Genomic DNA, 18,827 nt, shown 5'->3' with positions numbered 1-18,827 from the left:
TTCTAGTCTCTTTAGATAGAGTCACAAGAGGTTGGAGCTAGCTAAGTATGACAGTAAGCTCCTAAAGGCCATAAAATATGGCTTCTAATTTTTCTCTCCATGTCCAAGCACAGTTTTCAACAAGCTCTTAATAAATCCTTGAATCTCCTAACAGTTAGAAGATGTCACTTGGAGGGACCATACCAAAGAAGCGTGTAGAATATGGGGCCAGTGAGCTCAAAAGCTTTGCAATTAGCATGGCAGGAATCGAGCCCACAGGTGAATGCATCAGTCACAACAGGGGCTACATCAGAGCGGGTAGGTGGGCCAGTCCAGATCTGTCTCCACTGTGAGAGTGTAGATTACACCGGCAGCACAGCAGAGCGACCGGAATAGCAATCGGTGACTTAGGTACATTCAAAGGATGTTGTAGAAATCTTGAAGTAGATTTCTATCATACAGAGAATTTTCCTTATCTACGCCACTGGATTTACCCGTCCTCCGTTCCCCACGTTTACTCCATCCCTGGCGTCTACTCAGTTTTCAAGCAAATCAAGGTCAGAATAAAGAGGAGATTTGGAGGGAAGTAAGCTAGATATTCAGCGTCCTGCAGTAATAGTCAATTATCGAATTCTCCAGAAGCGCCAACTCCTCTATCGTGAACTCCTCAGTTTTTAAATATCTTTAGAAATCAGGTGATTCAGTGTTGGCCACAGCCACCTGGCTATTTCCTGCTTTCTTATAAAAATCAGATGGTGAGATCCCAGGAGCCGGCTGGGGTTGTTAAAAGATAATCTTAAGCATTTTAATGCACTTATTCTTCATGCAACTTTGAGCCTTAACAGCCTCAAATCGGAATAGGACAGGAATCATACAGAAGAGAACTCAGCTTGCTGCCATCATCCTGCAGCCCTGAGACCCCGGCCAGATCTCCTGCTGTCCTGCGCAACTCCTGGCCACTCAGAGGCCGCAGCAGCCAGAGCTGAGAATCAGGGCTGCAGGAAAAGCCGTAACTGAGATGCATCATCCTCACTGACTCTGAGTAGAGCGGATCCGAACCACGATAAAACAAAAGTTTTATCATTTACATCAGGGTTCATACTGTGTGTTTTCTGACACGTTCGACATTATTTTGATGTATTTGTGTGCTGTAGCACTTTTCTTCCTCCTTCTCTACTCCTCACCAGCCATGTAACGTGTCCCCATACCTGGTGTGCTCTTTGTACCTCTGGGGACGAAATGTTGGTCAACAGAATGTGTCACTGGCATTTCTCTTTCTTGTTAACAGTATTGTTCCCCTGTATCACTAGAGACCCTGATTGACTCTAGACACATTCATCGGGTAGTCCTTCAGATTTCTTATTCTGTGTGTGTGTGTCCGTGTTTGCCAAACGTACAAACTTATTATTTAGACCAACTTTTTAATTTTTTTTAACGCTGAAGGTGATTGATGATGCATTAACCGGTATCATTTGCCACATTCTGTCTTGGAGAAAGTAATTTATACCGCCTGTTGGGCTGGCTGTAGGAACAATTTTGACTAAGTGCTTTCTAACATTAATCTAAACCAATCCTTGATTTAGAATCACCACCTTTCTACTCCAAGACCGGCTTGGTTATAAAGTTTTTCACTGGGTGTCTTAAAACAGTGAAAATGCTTGTGTATAAATGTAGTAAAGTGTCATTGTGATACATTAATCTTTCGTCTTTTCTTGCCTCTCCTGTTACAGGACTGTGAGTGGTAACATATCTGCAAAGTGTTTTATGGGATATGGGGTGCAACATTTGAAGCCAAGGAATTGAAAACGGGATGTGAAACAAGAAGACAGGGGAGGGAGGGAGTCGACCAAGGTCATATCTGTATAATAAGAATTTGGTGGTAGAAAAGCCAAGAGAGGCAAGCTCGCATTTATAATGTGCAGGTGGCACTAGGAAGCGGTGAAAAACCTGCTGATCTCAGAAGACATGGATGGGAGTTCTTTGCCTCATAAAGTCATAAAATTATGAAGAAATTAGCAAAAGTTATAAGCTATGATGTTGAGCATCTGATGTGGCCATTTTGTTTACCTACAAATGATTTCAGTGCCCAAGAGGAAGCAGGGTTAGGACAGTAACCTGAATACCCACATGGACGGGTTTTGCACGTTGAAATATGAAGCCCATTCATCATAAAACAAGACTAACGGTTTTTAAAGATACATTTTCAGAGGGTGTAAATAATGCGTAATTGGGAAAGTGTTCTGAGGCCATTTTGAAGGATGTGTTTGGAGGAAGGGTTGCTTTCTGAGTGCTACTGAGTGAGTGTAGACAAGCTCGCCCTCACGCTGGTTTCTGTTCTGTTTTAGCACATCAGGTCCACCCCTCTGGCCGGGCAGCACCTTCTTCAAGAGAAACGGAGCCCTTCTACAAGGTAGGTCTCTGACAGCCCCCCTCCCCCTCCCCCATCCCCACACTACTCCTTCGCTCCTGGTGTCTGTCAGGAGAGTTCTGTCTGCTGCAGAGTGGGCACTCTGTGACTGCTGTGGGATGGCTCTGTTTGTCCAGTTCTCTTTATTTCTTCCTACTGACGTCTCCTGGTTGATATGAATTGTTAATCTGAGATAAGACGGCTTCTTTGGTCTGTTGTCACTGGTCAGATTCCAGAAGTGGTCGGCTTGCTTCGGTGAAATTGGAATTATGTGGCAGTTAGGATGCAACGATAGCATAAATTGGGCTGGTAAAATCAAACCCTATCACGGATTTCCAGTGCTTGGGCTGTGAGGAATGTTGGGGGTGTTTTGGCACTTGGGTCATCGTGGAGATCCACTTGTTGCTTGATGTGCCCTGACGTCCATGTGTGCCTGGAAGGGTGACTGTGGTTTGTTCTGAGACTCAGAGTTCAGACACCCTCCCTCATCCCTGCAGGCGTCATTTGCAGGGGGACATTCTTTCTGCTGTCCAGTCCATCCTCAGCTGCCTTGCGCGACTTCCTGTCCAATGCACTCAAGGAATTCAAACCGCCTTTCATCTCTACTTTTGCTGTCAGGTTTCTTTAAAAATGGCCAAAGTCGAAGAAGAACACAGAGCTAAAAATAGCAATGAGATGCACGCTGACTACTTTGAGAAAGTACTTTGGGGAGATGTCTGCTCTGCAGATCAGCTGGAATTGGCTGGCCCCCAAGTGTCTTCTGACTTCCCTTCCTCATTAGCCTCTCTTGATTGGCTGGGTGTCAGAGTGGCACAACTGGCCCAAAGCAGATGGATTTGGTTTTGCCAAGAGCTCTGAAACTGTACTGGGCTTAGGGTGAGGAGTTTCAGTGCATCTTGGTTGGTTTAGAGCTGTTACGCCTCTTTTCCCTAAAAGTTACACGCCCAGGGCCAGCCATGTGTGTGATATATATGTAGCTAAGAAAAGAGGCATTTATCTTCAGGTTTCCAGAGTAGCTCAAACAATTGTGAGAGATGTCATCACATTTGTGCTATTGTTTTCAAGGCCATACAATTGTATGTTGTCTTTTTAATAGCCTGTGAAATCGGGAACTTCAGAATTTCTTTACATCTTTGCTTGGTCCAGGTGAAATTTAGGTAGGCAGGTCTGATTAATCCTAATTTTAATGACCATCATAAATATCCTAAATATTTAAGAAAAAAAAGGGAACTCCCTCTACTCTCAAAAATTAATACATAATTTTAAAAAAATCTATTCTGTTCTCCCTTCAGAAAGTGTAAATGGAGACCTGTTATGAGGAGCCTTTGGGTTTTTTCAAGTGGATTTCAAAGTTATGTGCATCCTTATTTTTCCTCTAGATCTGTAGCAATGATATGAATATCATTCATGGTTGGATTATTTTCACAAAAGGAATTTTATTTACTTAGAGCATTTTCTTATAGGATTTTTATTCATTAAGTTCCACATTAGGGAAGATTTGCTCAAAGCATGTTAGTTTTGGGTTATTTCTGCAGGACAGAAGCATGAGGGAAAAATTGATAAGGTTTATGAAATTGAGTGATTTCACCGTGAGATTCTGTCTCATGGGTGGTAGACTTTTTTTCTTTTCTACATAGGGTTAAACATTCTCCTAATTACTCTAGGCATTGAGAATTAAATTATTACAGATTTCAGATGCTTCTTGAATCCACATCCAATTCAATACATCCCATTTACTTTTTATGTACATGCGAAAATCAGAAGTATCGTGGTGAGAATTCTGGAGTGTGGGTGGGGATTTGCTAATGTTTTTTTCCTGTTGTGTTTCTTCATTTGCTGTATCTGTATAGAGCGTTCACGCGACACTGACATTGTAATAAGGTTTTTTTTTTTTTTTTTATAAATTTATTTATTTATTTTTGGCAGTGTTGGGTCGTCGTTTCTGTGCGAGGGCTTTCTCTAGTTGCGGCGAGCGGGGTCCACTCTTCATCGCGGTGCGCGGGCCTTTCACTGTCTCGGCCTCTCTTGTTGCAGAGCACAGGCTCCAGACGCACAGGCTCCAGACGCGCAGGCTCAGTAGTTGTGGCTCACGGGCCCAGTTGCTCCGCGGCATGTGGGATCTTCCCAGACCAGGGCTCGAACCCGTGTTCCCTGCATTAGCAGGCAGGTTCCCAACCCCTAGCGCCACCAGGGAAGCCCCTGTAATAAGGTTTTTTAAACTCTGTGCATGTTCTTCTGAATTATTATTTTTTTAACTTTATTTTATTGATGTATAGTTGATTTACAATGTTGTGTTAGTTTCTGCTATACAGCAAAGTGATTCCGTTTTATATATATATATATCTTTTTTATATTCTTTTCCATTACAGTTTATCACGGGATATTGAATTCAGTTCCCTGTGCTATACAATAGGACCTTGTTGTATATCCATTCGATATATAATGGTTTGCCTCTGCTAATCCCAAACTCCCATTCCATCCCCCTCCCACCCCTCCTCCCCCTTGGCAGCCACCGTCTGTTCTCTATGTCTGTGACTCTGCTTCTGTTTCATCGATAAGTTCATTTGTGTCATATTCTTGTGTTCCTCTGGCGGGCAGTCTGGCTTATCAGGAAGTTGCTGATGCCCACGAACAAAAGTTTTACAGTAAAGATACTGGCATAGAAAGAAGGGAGCTGCCCAGTCATGGCAGAGGAAGGTTTAGTTTAGAATCAAGTAGAAGAAAATGTAGCTGATTTATGCTCACTTTCTCACCTTTATACTTTGTATTTTCAATTATGTCCGCATTTTTTCTTTATGTCTAAAGCAAGCAGGGGGATGCTTTTCTAGATAATCAGACTAGGAAAGAACTCTGTTAATAGGTTCCAGCCACAAGGATTGGGATCGCAGGCCAGGAGGATCCCCTAAAAAACCCAGTTCCTAGAAGCAGGGTAGTAGGTGAAGCTTGGTCACACAGGGTGACACAGGGACCCAGCAACCGGCCAGCAAAGCCCAGCTGTGACCGTGGGCCCTGACCACAAGCAGAACTGGCGAAACCGGACTGCACGGGGCCGGGGAGAACCTGCTCTGTGAAGTCACCCTACGGGTTGAGACTAAAAGTACCCCAAAGCAGCAAAGTGAGCAGATGTGCCCCATTGCTTCGAGGACAGAGCCTTGTTTTCGACAGGAGGGAGGGAACATGGGCCTGTCACTTCTTGGGAGAGTTGACACTTGTACAAGGCCTTAAAAAGTAAATAGATGGGGGTGATGCCAGGAGGGAAACAACCAGAGCACATGGGCACGAGAGGACCACAGGTAGAGAGAGCGACGGGGACTCTATGGGGTGGATGCAGAAATGAGGGCTTTGCGGGCACTTTGGAATAATGACATCATCACGCACTCCAAGATGTTTTTCAGAAGAAAGCTGAGATTTCCAAAGAGGAAGTAATGGAAGGTAAAACCTGAAATCAGTGGAACAGAATGACCTAATTGGTACAGTGGGGAACCGATGTGTATTGTCTAATAGTTGTTTGCTTTATAAGCTGTCGAGCAGAGAGGTAGTATAGTTATTTTTTTCCAGCGTAAAACCAATTGCAAGAATTAACTGGAAGCACTCAGGGTCCTGTTGAGGGCGGCCTCTGTGTTTCGGTTCTTGCAGATTCACTGGCAAGAGGGCCTGCTGAATCATCTTGCAGTTTTGAGGATAATGGGGTAAGATTTGGTTTGGATTACACCAGGCATGGGTACTTAACATAATTGGTCATTTCATCAATTCACAGTATTTATTTTATTTTAAATGCCATTTAGGCTGCTAGAGACATTTTAGTATGTTAGCAGTTTCAGTGGGTAGAGAGCACTTCAGATCTTGTACAATAGTAACCTAGCTGATTGCCAGAAGGGGACAAACCCTTCGTTAAAAGGGGACCCAGGATGGGGCCCAACAGATGAGTGTGGCTTATTCAGAGGCCTCAGGAGTGGCCAGCTGACAGGTGTCCCCAACTGTCTCCTCTGCCTGTCTCTGTGTGTCTTAGTGACAGTCTCTGTGTGTGAAATACATTTTTTTAACCATCTTTTTTTTTTAATTTTTACTAGAGTATAGTTGATTTACAATGTCGTGTAGGTTTCAGGTGTACAGCAAAGTGAATCAGTTATACATATGCACGTAGCCACTCTTTTGTAGATTCTTTTCCCATATAGGCCATTACAGAGTATTGAGTAGACTGTCCTTGTGAAGTACATTTTAAAATTTCTTAGGTTATAATATCTCTTATTTTCTTAATTAAAAGAGTAAACTGGGCTTCCCTGGTGGCGCAGTGGTTGAGAGTCCACCTGCTGATGCAGGGGACGCGAGTTCGTGCCCCGGTCCGGGAAGATCCCACATGCCGCGGAGCGGCTGGGCCCGTGAGCCATGGCTGCTGAGCCTGCGCGTCCAGAGCCTGTGCTCCGCAACGGGAGAGGCCACAACAGTGAGAGGCCCGCGTACCACAAAAAAAAAAGAGTAAACTATTGTAAGTTTTCTTCCAAACTCCCTGGCCCCAAACTCCCCCCTCTCCTTCTGCCACATAAACACACATATTCCCTTCACCCATCAAACTTAAAATTAGGTTACTTTATTTAAACATCACCCTTGGATGAATTATTTTAATGAGTCAGCGATTCCTAATTAAAGACATTCCTCGCCTCTGGTCTGACCCTTCAGTGTCTGCCCCCTGGAGGGTGCATCCCACAGCCGCACATGGCATAGCTGCCCTCGGCTTGCATCGATTTCTTCTACTAAGAGTTGCTACGAGCTGCCGCCCATCCGATCCGCCATGTCTGCCCCGCTTTGGCCTTCATAGGCTTTATAGGCCTCTGAGCTCCCCACGGAGTTTTGTTCAGAGAGAAGCTGCTGCCTTTACAGCTCTGAGCCAGCTGACCATCTGGGCCTACCCACACCGCCCCACCTGCAAGCATTTCATTAGTCTTTGTCTCTGTATGTCAGGCACTGGATTAGGCTGGAACCTCCCTGGGAGGCCCAGGGACTGCCGCCTCCACCACTGACCGCCCGTCCTGGGGTCAGACCACACGTCCCAACCCTTCTTGCAAAGCAGCTCAAGCCCTGATGCCACCACAGGTCATGCAGACCTGCCCAGTTACCAACTCCCTGGCAGCCTTCCGGGCCCTCCCTCCACTTTTCTCCTCTCTATCCCTCCTGTATGGGGCCACTAATTATTATTAACTCTATTCCCATAGGATGCAGGGGTGGAATTCAAATAAATTCCCTAACACGCATAGCAGGTGCTTGTTTCTTTTCACTTCTGACAGCCCCCTGGATGAGCTAATGAAATGGAAAGAAGACCTTCCAGGCCTTTTCAGTGCACAGAGCAGGACTGAGCTGCCGCAGGCCCGAGAGCAGATAGGGGAAAGGAAACCAGCTCTTCTGCTGTCAGATGCACGTTGTCCCCACGAGCGCACAGATGTGCTCGCCACTGGTGTGAAGCATGCAGGGAGTTGATTATGCCCAGTAGATGACCCGCTTTGGGGAATGCCAGCTTCCCAAGTTCTAGGCCGGCTTCATGCACTTACTTTCCTGGGAGTCCTATTATGTACCGCCCACTCTCCACAACCCTTACGCCTTACCCTCTCCCACAGCTCCGCAGTGGGTTTTTTCTGGTAAAATGTATGCAGTACCTCCCTTTGGTTGTGTTTGGGGCTGTGAAAGGCTCAGCAGCAAGTAGTCAGTATATCAGAAATGAGTTTTCGTGGAAAGGAGCCTTGGATTACCAGTGAGGGGACCTGGCTGTGGTCCCAACTCTGCCACTTGGTAAACTCTGACCTTGGGCAAAACTCAGGCATCCCTAGGGTTTCATGTTCTTGCCTGTGAATTAAGGAGCGGACCTCAGGAGTGGCAGGGGTTTCCTGTGGATTACAGCTCTGATGATCCATACTAACTTCCTAAAGTGGGTCGAGGACTTTCCTGGTGGTCCAGTGGTTAAGACTCCGTGCTTCCACTGCAAGGTGCACAGGTTTGATCCTTGGTCGGGGAAGATCCTGAATGCTGCGTGGTGTGACCAAAAAAAAAAAGAAAGAAAAGAAAAAATGAAATATACTAAAGTGGGTCAAAATGGTTTCGAGGCGTAGCTCAGCGGGAGGAGTGCCACCTTCAGCCAGCAGTGTCAGCAGATGGCCCACGGAGAGGAAACAGGGTGATGGCTGCCTGGCTACATCTTGACCCTTGAACAAACCCCTTCTCGTGGATCGTAGGGAGGCAACATACTACAGATTTGGAAAACTTGGAAAGGACCCATCTTGGCCTCGTGGGCACCTGGCTTAACCCTCTCTGTGGGGATAATAATAAACATGCTTGCCATATGGGGTTCTTATAGGACTCAGTGAATTCATATCAGTAAAGCCCTGAGAACAGGCTAAATTCCCAGAGCTAGTTATTATAACATTTTACAAAACTATGAATCTTAGGAAAACAGGGCTAACATCCTCTGAATGTGGTGTCCCTGGGTTATTTCTCTTCTCTGCTAAAATTTTCCTTGTCCATTTGTTGGGTCTACTGATTCTCAGAGCAGGGCAAAAGACGGAATACCCCGGATCCTATTGGATTTATACGTGGATCTGAAAGACAACGTGTTCAACTCTTTATATCGGATTCCTTTCAAATAGGACTGCTTCCTTGTGAGGTTCCCCCAGCTCACAAAGACTGAGTTATACCCCTTGCTGTACAGTTGTACGTACCTAGCAGGTGCATAGATAACCACGCAAAAAAGCACGGATTCAGCACCACATCAGCCCAGGTTTAAATCCCTCTCTCTTTGGGCACCAGCTGTTTGACCTTGGGCCTCAGTTTCAGTTGTCTGTAAAATGGGGCTACGAGTTGTGCTCCCCAGAATCTTTGCAGAGATTAAAGGAGGGTGTGAACGTGGAAACATTTGTCCAGTCCAGTGCCTGGCCTGGCACCTCACAAACACTTAATAAAGAGTGGAGTTAACCTTTGACTCTGTGCCCGTTAATCCTGCCTGGTGTATTCAGGGTGAAAGGTTCCAAAATTCCTTAAAGGAGCGGTCTCCCAAAAGCCTCTCCTGTGCGTGATGTCCACTCACACTGCCAGCCTCGCCAGTGTTTCCTTTCTGATAGAACCAGGGTGTCTGCATGGCCTGGGTCTCTAGTCCAGGCGCTTCCTTCTTTCTGTCCATCAAGACACAGATTGAAGGTTTTGTTCGGGTTTACCCTGCCCCTCCCCTACACATTTCTTTCCCATTTGGTTGCAGCCTCTGGGCTCTTTGGCTTCTTTCATCTAATCTGCTCCACAAGCTGACTCTTTTGTCCATTTTGCAAAGAGGGCATCCACCTAATGCATAAGCCTCTTGATTCTTGCCCCGAGGCACACCCGTTTCAAAAAAGAAAAAAAGCAACAGTAATAAGAGAAAGGAAACAAAAAAAAACCTCTCTACTTTCCCCCCCAGTGCTAATTGCCTTCTGTCTTTGTTTGGCCTGCAGAAGCCCTTTGGTTTTTCGGAGGAGCTCTTATCTCTTGGCCTGTTTGTCTTATTGTTCTGCCCTGAGTTATTTGTAAAGACATTTATGTAATACAGTAGTAAAGTCACCTGCCTATTTTTGTTTACCATCAAGTGAAGTTAAACGGCTGCTGCTCTGTTCTTCTCATCACTTAAGTTCTGTGTGGTCACTGAGAACATGCTCTTAAGTTACTTAAAAACTGTAAGGAAATGCAGTTTTATTTTATTTTTACCCCCATCGTTTTTTTCATTGAAGTGTAGCTGTTGTACAGTATTATGTACCGTATACTGCTTCACGATATTTTAAGCTTATACTCCGTTTATAGTTATTATAAAGCATTGGCTGTATTCCCTGTGCTATACAGTATATTCTTGTGGTTTATTTTGTACCTAATAGTTTATACCTCTTAATCCCCTCCCGCCTTTCCTCTCCCCACTGGTAACCATTGGTTTGCTCTCTACATCTGAGTCTGCTTCTTTTTTGTTATATTCACTAGCTGGTTGTAGTTTTTAGATTTCACATGTAAGTAATACCATACAGTATTTGTCTTTGTCTGACTCAGGAAATGCAATTTTAAAAGAAGCCTTTGATAGAATGCTGACCTTCACTGTCTTTTTTCCCTCCGGCTTAATTTATTATTATTTATTTATTTATTTTTCGCTGTGTTGGGTCTTCGTTGCCGTGTGTGGGCTTTCTCTAGTTGTGGCGAGCGGGGGCTACTCTTCATTGCGGTGTGCAGGCTTCTCATCACGATGCCTTCTTTTGTTGCGGAGCACAGGCTCTAGGCGCGTGGGCTTCAGTAGTTGTGGCGCGTGGGCTTCAGTAGTTGTGGCATGTGGGCTTCAGTAGTTGTGGCTCACAGGCTCTAGAGCGCAGGCTCAGTAGTTGTGATGCACGGGCTTAGTTGCTCCGCGGCATGTGGGATCTTCCCAGACCAGGGCTCGAACCCGTGTCCCCTGCATTGGCGGGCAGATTCTTAACCACTGTGCCACCAGGGAAGCCCTTCACTGTCTCTTGGGAATCCAGATTTGCCCCAACTTCCCAGTGTCTGCAGCCTGACATGGACTCTCCATCAGCCAGATAGCCTGTGTTTTCCTATCTGACTTTAATTTCAGCCAGTCTCTGTACCATTGTCCATAGAAACCCTTTTCATGAAAATCCAGTGTTGTACTCAGCCCTGCAGACAGAAATAGGGAAGCCAGCAGGAGCTGCCGGCTTTACCAGGGACCTGGCATTGAGCGCTTCCTCTGGGCCAGGCCCCTGCCGGGTGGGTGGGTGCGAGCTGGTTCTGCTGTTTCCAGAGGAAGGTGGAAACTGGGGCAGGAGTTTAGGAGATGGGGGGCAGGGCCGGAGAGGGAGTTTTAAAAGTTGTCAATCCAGAAATGACCGTGGAAGTTACGAGCCTAGATGAGATTTTCAGGGGGTTATAGAATGGAAAAGAGGGAAAAGCTCCATCTTGAAGACCTAGATTTGTGATAGAAAGAGGAGTGCCGCTGACAGCAAGCAACCATGACATCAAAGAAGCCGCTTAGTCAGAAACTGGAGGAAATCACTGAAATGAAGGGAAAGAGTTTCAGAGAGAGGGGACTGGGCAAGGGCATCCACTCTGCAGGGAAGCCAGTGGGGGCGTGGGGGGGGGGTGGATGGGGCTGAAGAAAAGCCACCTGTGGGCTCTGATGATTAAAGTGGCACTAGGGCCTTCGGGGCACGGCCGCTAATCTTCTGTCTCTGTGGACCTGCCTGTTCTGGACGTTTCACATAAATGGAATCAGACAGTAAGTGACCTTCTGTGTCTGGCTGTATATATTCTTTACACTATTCCTATATTAGCTTTATGCCTTAGGTATTATTACTCCCGTTTTGCAGATGGGAAAAATAAGGCCTGGAGCAACTGTGCTGCTCAAGGTCACAGAGCCAGGATCAGAAACCTGGACTCACACTCATCTTTGGCTCAAAATGGCATCAGTATTTCTAAACAGCTTTGCACTTTAGGTGTTTAGACAGACAGTCTGCTGTGTTTTGCAGACTGGGGCTGGGGAGAATCCAGTTATAATGCTTAAAAGCAATTTATAACGATGAGACGAAAAGATGGAAGTGGATGCTTGTCTTCTTTTGTTTGAGTAGTTAAGAGGCTTCCTTTCTTCTTTTGTCCCCTCACAAGACTATTGTAAACAGCTAACTTTTAAGATATTTTAAAGGCTGAGGAAAGAGAAAGGGAAATCCTGAAATTAGTCATTCAAAGATTAATGCAATGAGAGGGCATAATTCTTAACAGAATGAATATTTTATTTGAGTGTATCTGAATTTTATACTAGGAAATAGAGAGATAAAGATAGTTTTACACGGATTACAACTCAGCAACAGGAATATTTCCTTATAGTTTAGTTTTTGGAACATTTAAAAATGTTTTCCTTGTCTATTAAATTGTATCATATTAAATTGTATCATAAAATAAAAAGATGAGACAACTTTGGATCGTATTGTACTGCAGAGCCTGCTTTTATCAAAGTGCTCAATCTTAAAATACAAGTGAAAAAGTCAGCCCCCTTGAAGTCCTGTTTAACCGTGCGTGGATGGAAGTTTAGAAATATTTCAATACAATTGCCAAGAGGCTTGCAATGAAGAAGAATTTTTTAGCGTACACTAAGGGAAATGTTCACACTACAGTTTCAAAAGTGAACTTAAAAGCATCCACCTGTAAACTGCAAGAGGTCAAGTTTGTGTTCTTGTTTGGTTCCCTTGACGACCAAAAGGTGTGGCTCAGAACTCAAGGGTAGTACTGGCTGCAGTGCATGTGATAGGTCAGGAGTGTATGGCTGTGTGTGTGTGTGTGTGTGTGTGTGTGTGTGTGTGTGTGTGTGTGTGTAGATGTGACTCCCCTGCCAACCCCCTGCCCCTCTCCCTCCGGTGTTTCCATCCCACAAAAGATGGTATGAGGATAAAAGACCTCAGTTTTCAATTCAGGCCTACCTGGATCCATTCCCTGCCTTGCTGCCTAATTGCTGTCTGACTTTGGGAAAGTTATGTAAACTTCTTTGAACTGCTGTAAAGTGCAAAAATACCAGTCTTGCAAGATGAGTATAATTATATGTGAAGATTAGATGACAATCTGTGTATTGTCCCTGGCACTTCGTAGGTGCTCCAGGTGTAGCTGCCATGGCCACTACTTTCCCTCCGGGGAGGCAGCATGACTGGGAGAGAAGAGTATGGAGCTTGGAGCTGGCCAGTCTTGGGTACAAAGGCCGACCTCTGCCGTCCACCAGCTGCGTGATTTCAAGCAGCTTATCCGATTGTTCGAGCCTTTCCAGCCAGTAAGACAGAGAGTAATGCTTCATGGGATTTTGTGAGAATTAACAATAGTGTATGTACAGGGCTGGCACAGTGCCTGGTGATTATTGTGTTCAGTAAATAGGATTCATTATGTTTATGATAGCATTTCTGCGATTTCCTAAGGTTTTCAATTCCTTCCACCCCCAGACAACAACATAAAAAAAAAAAATCCTTGCCCAGTTGAACTGATGTTATATCTTCAGGAATGTTTAAGACTGTTTTCAGCTTCTCTGAAGCTCCTGCCACATGAAGGCAAACGTCTACAAGATATGCACAGGAGGAGGAGAACTTGAGCCCTCACCAGCTGTTCTCACGGACGCTTTTGAGTGACTAAGATCTTGCAGAAATATGACACAGAAAAAGAAGTTTCCTTGGGGATGGTTTGGAATAGTTTGTGATCTGTATTCCTGTTTCTTCTTCTTAGTGTCTTGATGGTGCCAGAATACGAACTATTTGCAAAGATGCGTTTCAAAGATGGGAGGGAGGGAGAGGGAGAGAAAGAAGGAGAGACATACTTGCAGTGATAAAGAACTTTAGAACTTCGTTTAAAGGATCTCGTTGAGCTTGTCCCCTGCTTCCTGGTCACTGTAGCGCACATGGTTGGCCCCTCTTTGGGCTGTGATTTTTTTTTTTTACGCGACGTGCCCAGGATGATCGCATTCTGCTTATTGGATACACCTTGCAGGGAGGTGTTAGAGCCATAGGTCTGTGCCTGATGGCACCTGCCGGCAGGGCTACTCTAAACCAGCGTCTTGGCTATGGAGTCATTTCCTACACGTTGGACAAGGTTCTGAGGACATTGTGACAAGAGACCAAAAGCCTGTGACATATAGAAAGGCCAGTTCTGTATTTATCATTTGCATCTACCATATTTCTCAGACTGAGGGACTTCCTTTTTTAAGTTTTGCCGTAGTTGGGAAATGAAACAATTATGAATGAAGTTTTCACTTATAAACTTTTGCGGCTGTTGTGGGCCCTAATTGGGGTGCTCACGGGGACGGCATGGGTACCAGTAGCCATATCAGGGCGTCAGTGGCATCTTTCCTCTCTTGTGGGGCCCACTGTTCGCTCCCCCAACATGATATTGCAACATAATATTACAAATGAGAGGCGCCAACTTTTTACAGGAGCTCCCTGGCCTCGGCGATTGGTTGAGAGACAGGCACATGACCGAGCCCAGGCCAGAGTTCTACTCTGGTCTTTCTTCTCTTGGGTGTGGGAGCTCTAAAGCATGTGCTATCATCACAAGGCCTTCCATGTATCAATAGAATTGACCAGTGTACAAGAAATGGCACCAGTGCAAAGAAGCAGAGACAAGGGACCACTCTACTACAGTCCTTCCTGTGATTCGATTAGATGAGCTCATAAATTCTCCCTTTTACTTAACCCAGCTTGACGTGGGTGTTTTTGTCTGTGTGTGTATGTGTACATCCAAGAGTCCTGACTAATAAAGAATCTCGATAAGTGAATAGCATCCGTTCAGCTAAATATATATCACTGATGATTTCTGTGTGTCAGTGAAATTCCAACCTCCCCATTGTCCTAGGAGGCCCACTTAGTGGTTTGGCTGTCATTTGAAAGAAGTTGAGCTCGGAGAGCTTTCCGGAGATGGTGATCTGAGTTAAACAAACAAAGTAGGATCATGGTAATAATAATACCTATTCTCTCTGTCCCCCAACTCAGCTTTGCCTTTGGTGGGAATAGGCTCAGAGAGGCTCAGATTCAATTTAAGAAGTGGCTGCCTGCAGCCTCTTGGGCTACAAACTTTGAACGCTACAAGCGTTCTCCCAGTGTTCCCAGAAGAAGTTACGAACAGCACCGTAATTAGACCAGCTTGGATCATTTGACCATCTGGAACCAGCGCTGGAATCCGAGGAATGGGAGGCGCGGGTTAGGTTACACGGGGGGTGGAAGCATCACTTGGAAGCACATGGACGGATGGGGAGATAGAAGGGTCTCCAGATTGCAAGTCAGGGTCAGTTCCCAAAGAGGGGGAAAGGAACTGTCCATGACAACAGCACAACCATTTTAAAAAACGAGGCAATGGACAAGAAAGTGTTAGGTCACATATGCAAGTATTCGTGGCCATCAAGTGGAAGGTCAAAGGCTGAGTGCACATCTTCCCCTTTGAGACTCTTCCAGCTTTCTTTGCACGAGAAGGACCATCATCCACGGGTGTATAGGTGCCAAGGTCTCAGGGCATATGGTGGTGTCGGTCAGGTTAAGTAATTTCGCAGAGGCCCAGGATCTTAGGCAATGATGACATTCACCTTTCCTGGCAAAGTGGGGGTCGGTGGAATGCATTACTTTAACCAGACTTGCCTCATTGGTGATAAAGGAGAGGAAGAAGATGGGATACAACTTCCCTTTGTTGAGGATTAACCTTGAGCAACCAACCTCGTGATGTCTGAGAAGTTCTCTTAGCAGCCAGAGTTGATCCCCAGGGTCCTCACTTCAGAATACAAGATGCTTGGACAGTTAATGTATTCATCAGCTAGGGCGGCCACAACAAAATACCTCAGACTGAGGGGCTTCTGCAACACAGATTCATTTTCTCACAGTTCTGGAGGCTGGGAGTCGGCAGGCTTGATTTTTCCCAGGCCTCTCCGTGGCTTGCAGGTGGCCACCCTCTCACTGTGTCCTCACATGGCCTCTTCTTTGTACGTGTGCTTCCTCTGGTCTCTCCCTCTTCTTAGAAGGACACCAGTCCTATCAGATTTGGGCCCTGTTAGGGTCCTGTTGCATTAGAGCCTCACCCTTACTTCCCGTTTAATCTTAATTACCTCTTTAAAGGCTCTGTATCCAAATTCAGTCATATTGGGGGTTAGAGTTTCAACATATGAATTTTGGGAGGGAGACAATTCAGCCCATAATAATGAATTACATGCTTATCTTTCACGAACATTCCATGATTTTCTACAATGTGCCAGGTACCCTAGCTGTGACATCGCAGTCTAGCTGGGAGACAGAACCACTAAGAAGCCTGGGTGGTTTGTGCCACTGCAGAAGGGCTCAGATTCTGGGAGGAGGAAGTCAGGAGTCAGGGAACACTTCGCTGAGGGGTGCTGCTTGTGCAGTGCAAGGCTCTTGGCCCTGCAGCTCCTAAATCTGCCCATATGGACTCCTTGACACGGTTAACTGTGCCCTTCTCCAACACAGTGTTGCTCCGGGCCTCAGTACCAAAGATGCGTCACATTACATCAATGGCGGAAACGCTCACTTAGCCAAGCTTACAAAGTCACGAAACCCACCTCAAAGGCACAAGTCATTAACAAGTGCACAGACAATTATATGTGACGTGCGTGGCTTCGAAAGCAGTGGCGAGATACGATGATCCAGGATGGAGATGGGAAAGTCACCATGTCCGTTTCAGGTAGCTTCCCTAATTCCTTGCAGGAAAGAAGATGGGGAGATGAAAGAAAGGTGTTCCGGGCAGAATTGTGGGGAGATTCTTAGAAAGGTAGTAGAAGATCGGTTTGACTCTGAGGTGAAGGGAGTGGCTAGATAGTGGCATTGGGCTGGATGGTGCACTTTAAATCTGGAAACCAGCCGTATAAGGAGGGGTCAAGAACTAAGAGCCAGTAGTCATAAACACCGGAAGCTCCTGCAGGATGGTACCCATCATATCACACGATCACAGCAGAAGGTGGTCAGGGTGGCTTGGGTCGTAGTGGTCATCGCTGGGCTGAAGCCAGAAAAAGATGCAAAGCAGCTTTGCTGAAGAGGTGAGAGGAGAGTGGCAGACCCAGAAGTAGCTTGGGTGGAGGTGAGGTGTGGGGCGACTGGGCAGGTGAGAGAGGTGTTAGAACCTCACATACCATTAGGCTGGGATGCTTTGCATTTCTCTCATTACCCAGTCTACTTAGGAAAAATAATAATCATCACATCTTAAATCGGTATAATTTGAAGAGTAACTGGGTAATGAAAATCCAGTTCAGAACCAGAGATGGAGCCTCTTCAATTTCACTTGCTGGTTTCCAACTTAATTTTTAAAATTAAGATACCTCTAATGAGTCTCAAAATTGTTCACAATCCAAAATATAGTGAGGGGAAGATAAGATGCTGAGTGAGAAAATGGATTTCATGTCAAAAACCGCCATACTGTGTGTGTGTGTGTGTATGTGTGTGTGTGTGTGTTGAGGGTAAGGGGGGCGCTCAGGGGTGGGATAGTTCTTCTCTATATAAGGACATTAACTACAAATGGCATTTGTTGGACATGTGAATCAATGAATTGGGAGAAAAGTGGGATTGTCTAGAATAGCTTTTGTACTGCAAAACTGAGCTTGGCATTGGAGGGACCTGACTTTGAATACTGACTCTGACAGTCCCTCATAATCAATCTCTCGCTCGCTCTCTCTCTGTCTCTTTCTCTCTCTCTCTCTCACATACACACACACACACACACACACACACACAGCTGCACGTTCATTTACATATGTTCTTCTTGGCTTGCTCAGATACTCAGCCTTGAGCTTCTGTTTCTCCATCTGTAAGATCAGGAGGTTACCACCTAGCTCTCAAGAAGTAAATGAAATCACATGCAAGCCAGTGTGCTTTGTGGTCCTGACGGTGTGGTCACCTGGGCTCAGTGTTGCCCCAGCCAGAGCTCACAGGGAAGGTGGGCAGAGAGAAATCAAGTTACGGTTCTCCTTGGGGTGTGAGGTAGTGACTGGAGGGGGTAGAAGGGGGCTCCTGAGGTGCCAGTTTGGTTACCTGGGTGCTGGTTACCAGGGAAAATTGTTGGTAAAAATTCACTGAGCTGGACACATATGTGGACTTTGCTGGGTATATGTTACTTCAGTCAAAAATTTCAAAGATGATTCGGCAACAAAAATTTCATTACACCTGCTTGATTTCAGATTATTTTTTATGCATATGTAGTGAACCTCAGAATTCTTACATGATTCAAAAAATGAGATTGTCATAGATTTTATTAAATCAATGTATTAAATTAAAGCTGGGTGAAACAAAATAATGAGAATTTCTCTCACAATTCAGGCGTGTTTTATTAAGGCCCACTGAACCTGCTTTTTGTTGATATCATTAATACAATATTTAGATTCCATTTTGAACGTGCCAGCTGGCAAAGATTACTGTAATGTCCGTCTTTTCCGAGACTGGGTTGTTATTTTTTAACACTCATAACCAGAGAGTTAGGTTCTTAAATGTAGATTAAGATGAATCTATGTGACTATAAGTGACATTAGAAAAATAAATGAAAGCTCTTTATCAAAAACTTGGAGTAGGTCTTTGCCAAAACACATAGGAGACTCATGTAAAAGTGTAAAAGTTTACCTAAACAAAAGTGGTTTTTCTTTCCATCATAGTGTCTTGATGGATAAATACGTCGGTAAAGTAATTGATCTAGAAATCATTATTTAAACCTTGAAACTTCCTAGCAAGCATTTTGCTAGTGGAGAAAACGTGTTTGAAAACTTTTGAGATTTAAAAACAAGCAGGCCAGGGTCAGGGTGGTAGGGGTGCAAAATGGGTGAAAGGGTCAAAAGGTACAGACTTCTAGTTATAAAATTAAAAAGCCTTGGGGTGTAGTGTACAGCATGGCAACTATTTAATAATACTGCGTTGTACGTTTGAAAGCTGCTAAGAGAGTAGATCTTAAGTTCTTA

At 45.1% G+C, this 18,827-nt stretch overlaps 1 protein-coding gene across 13 annotated transcripts in view; it reads left to right on the top strand.

Moving 5' to 3' along the window:
• FOXN3 (forkhead box N3) overlaps positions 1-18,827 on the top strand; it is a 409,030-nt gene that overhangs the window by 283,129 nt on the left and 107,074 nt on the right. For all 13 annotated transcript variants that reach the window (XM_032624078.1, XM_032624086.1, XM_032624088.1 and 10 more), the window contains one exon: positions 2,325-2,389. In XM_032624078.1, coding sequence (XP_032479969.1) covers positions 2,325-2,389 — 65 coding nt within the window. The remainder of the gene's footprint in view (positions 1-2,324; positions 2,390-18,827) is intronic.

This window comes from Phocoena sinus, chromosome 2, assembly GCF_008692025.1.
Source record: "Phocoena sinus isolate mPhoSin1 chromosome 2, mPhoSin1.pri, whole genome shotgun sequence".
NCBI lineage: Eukaryota > Metazoa > Chordata > Mammalia > Artiodactyla > Phocoenidae > Phocoena > Phocoena sinus.
The sequence above is the reverse complement of the archived record's forward strand: the minus strand, read 5'-3'. Positions and strand labels throughout refer to the sequence as shown.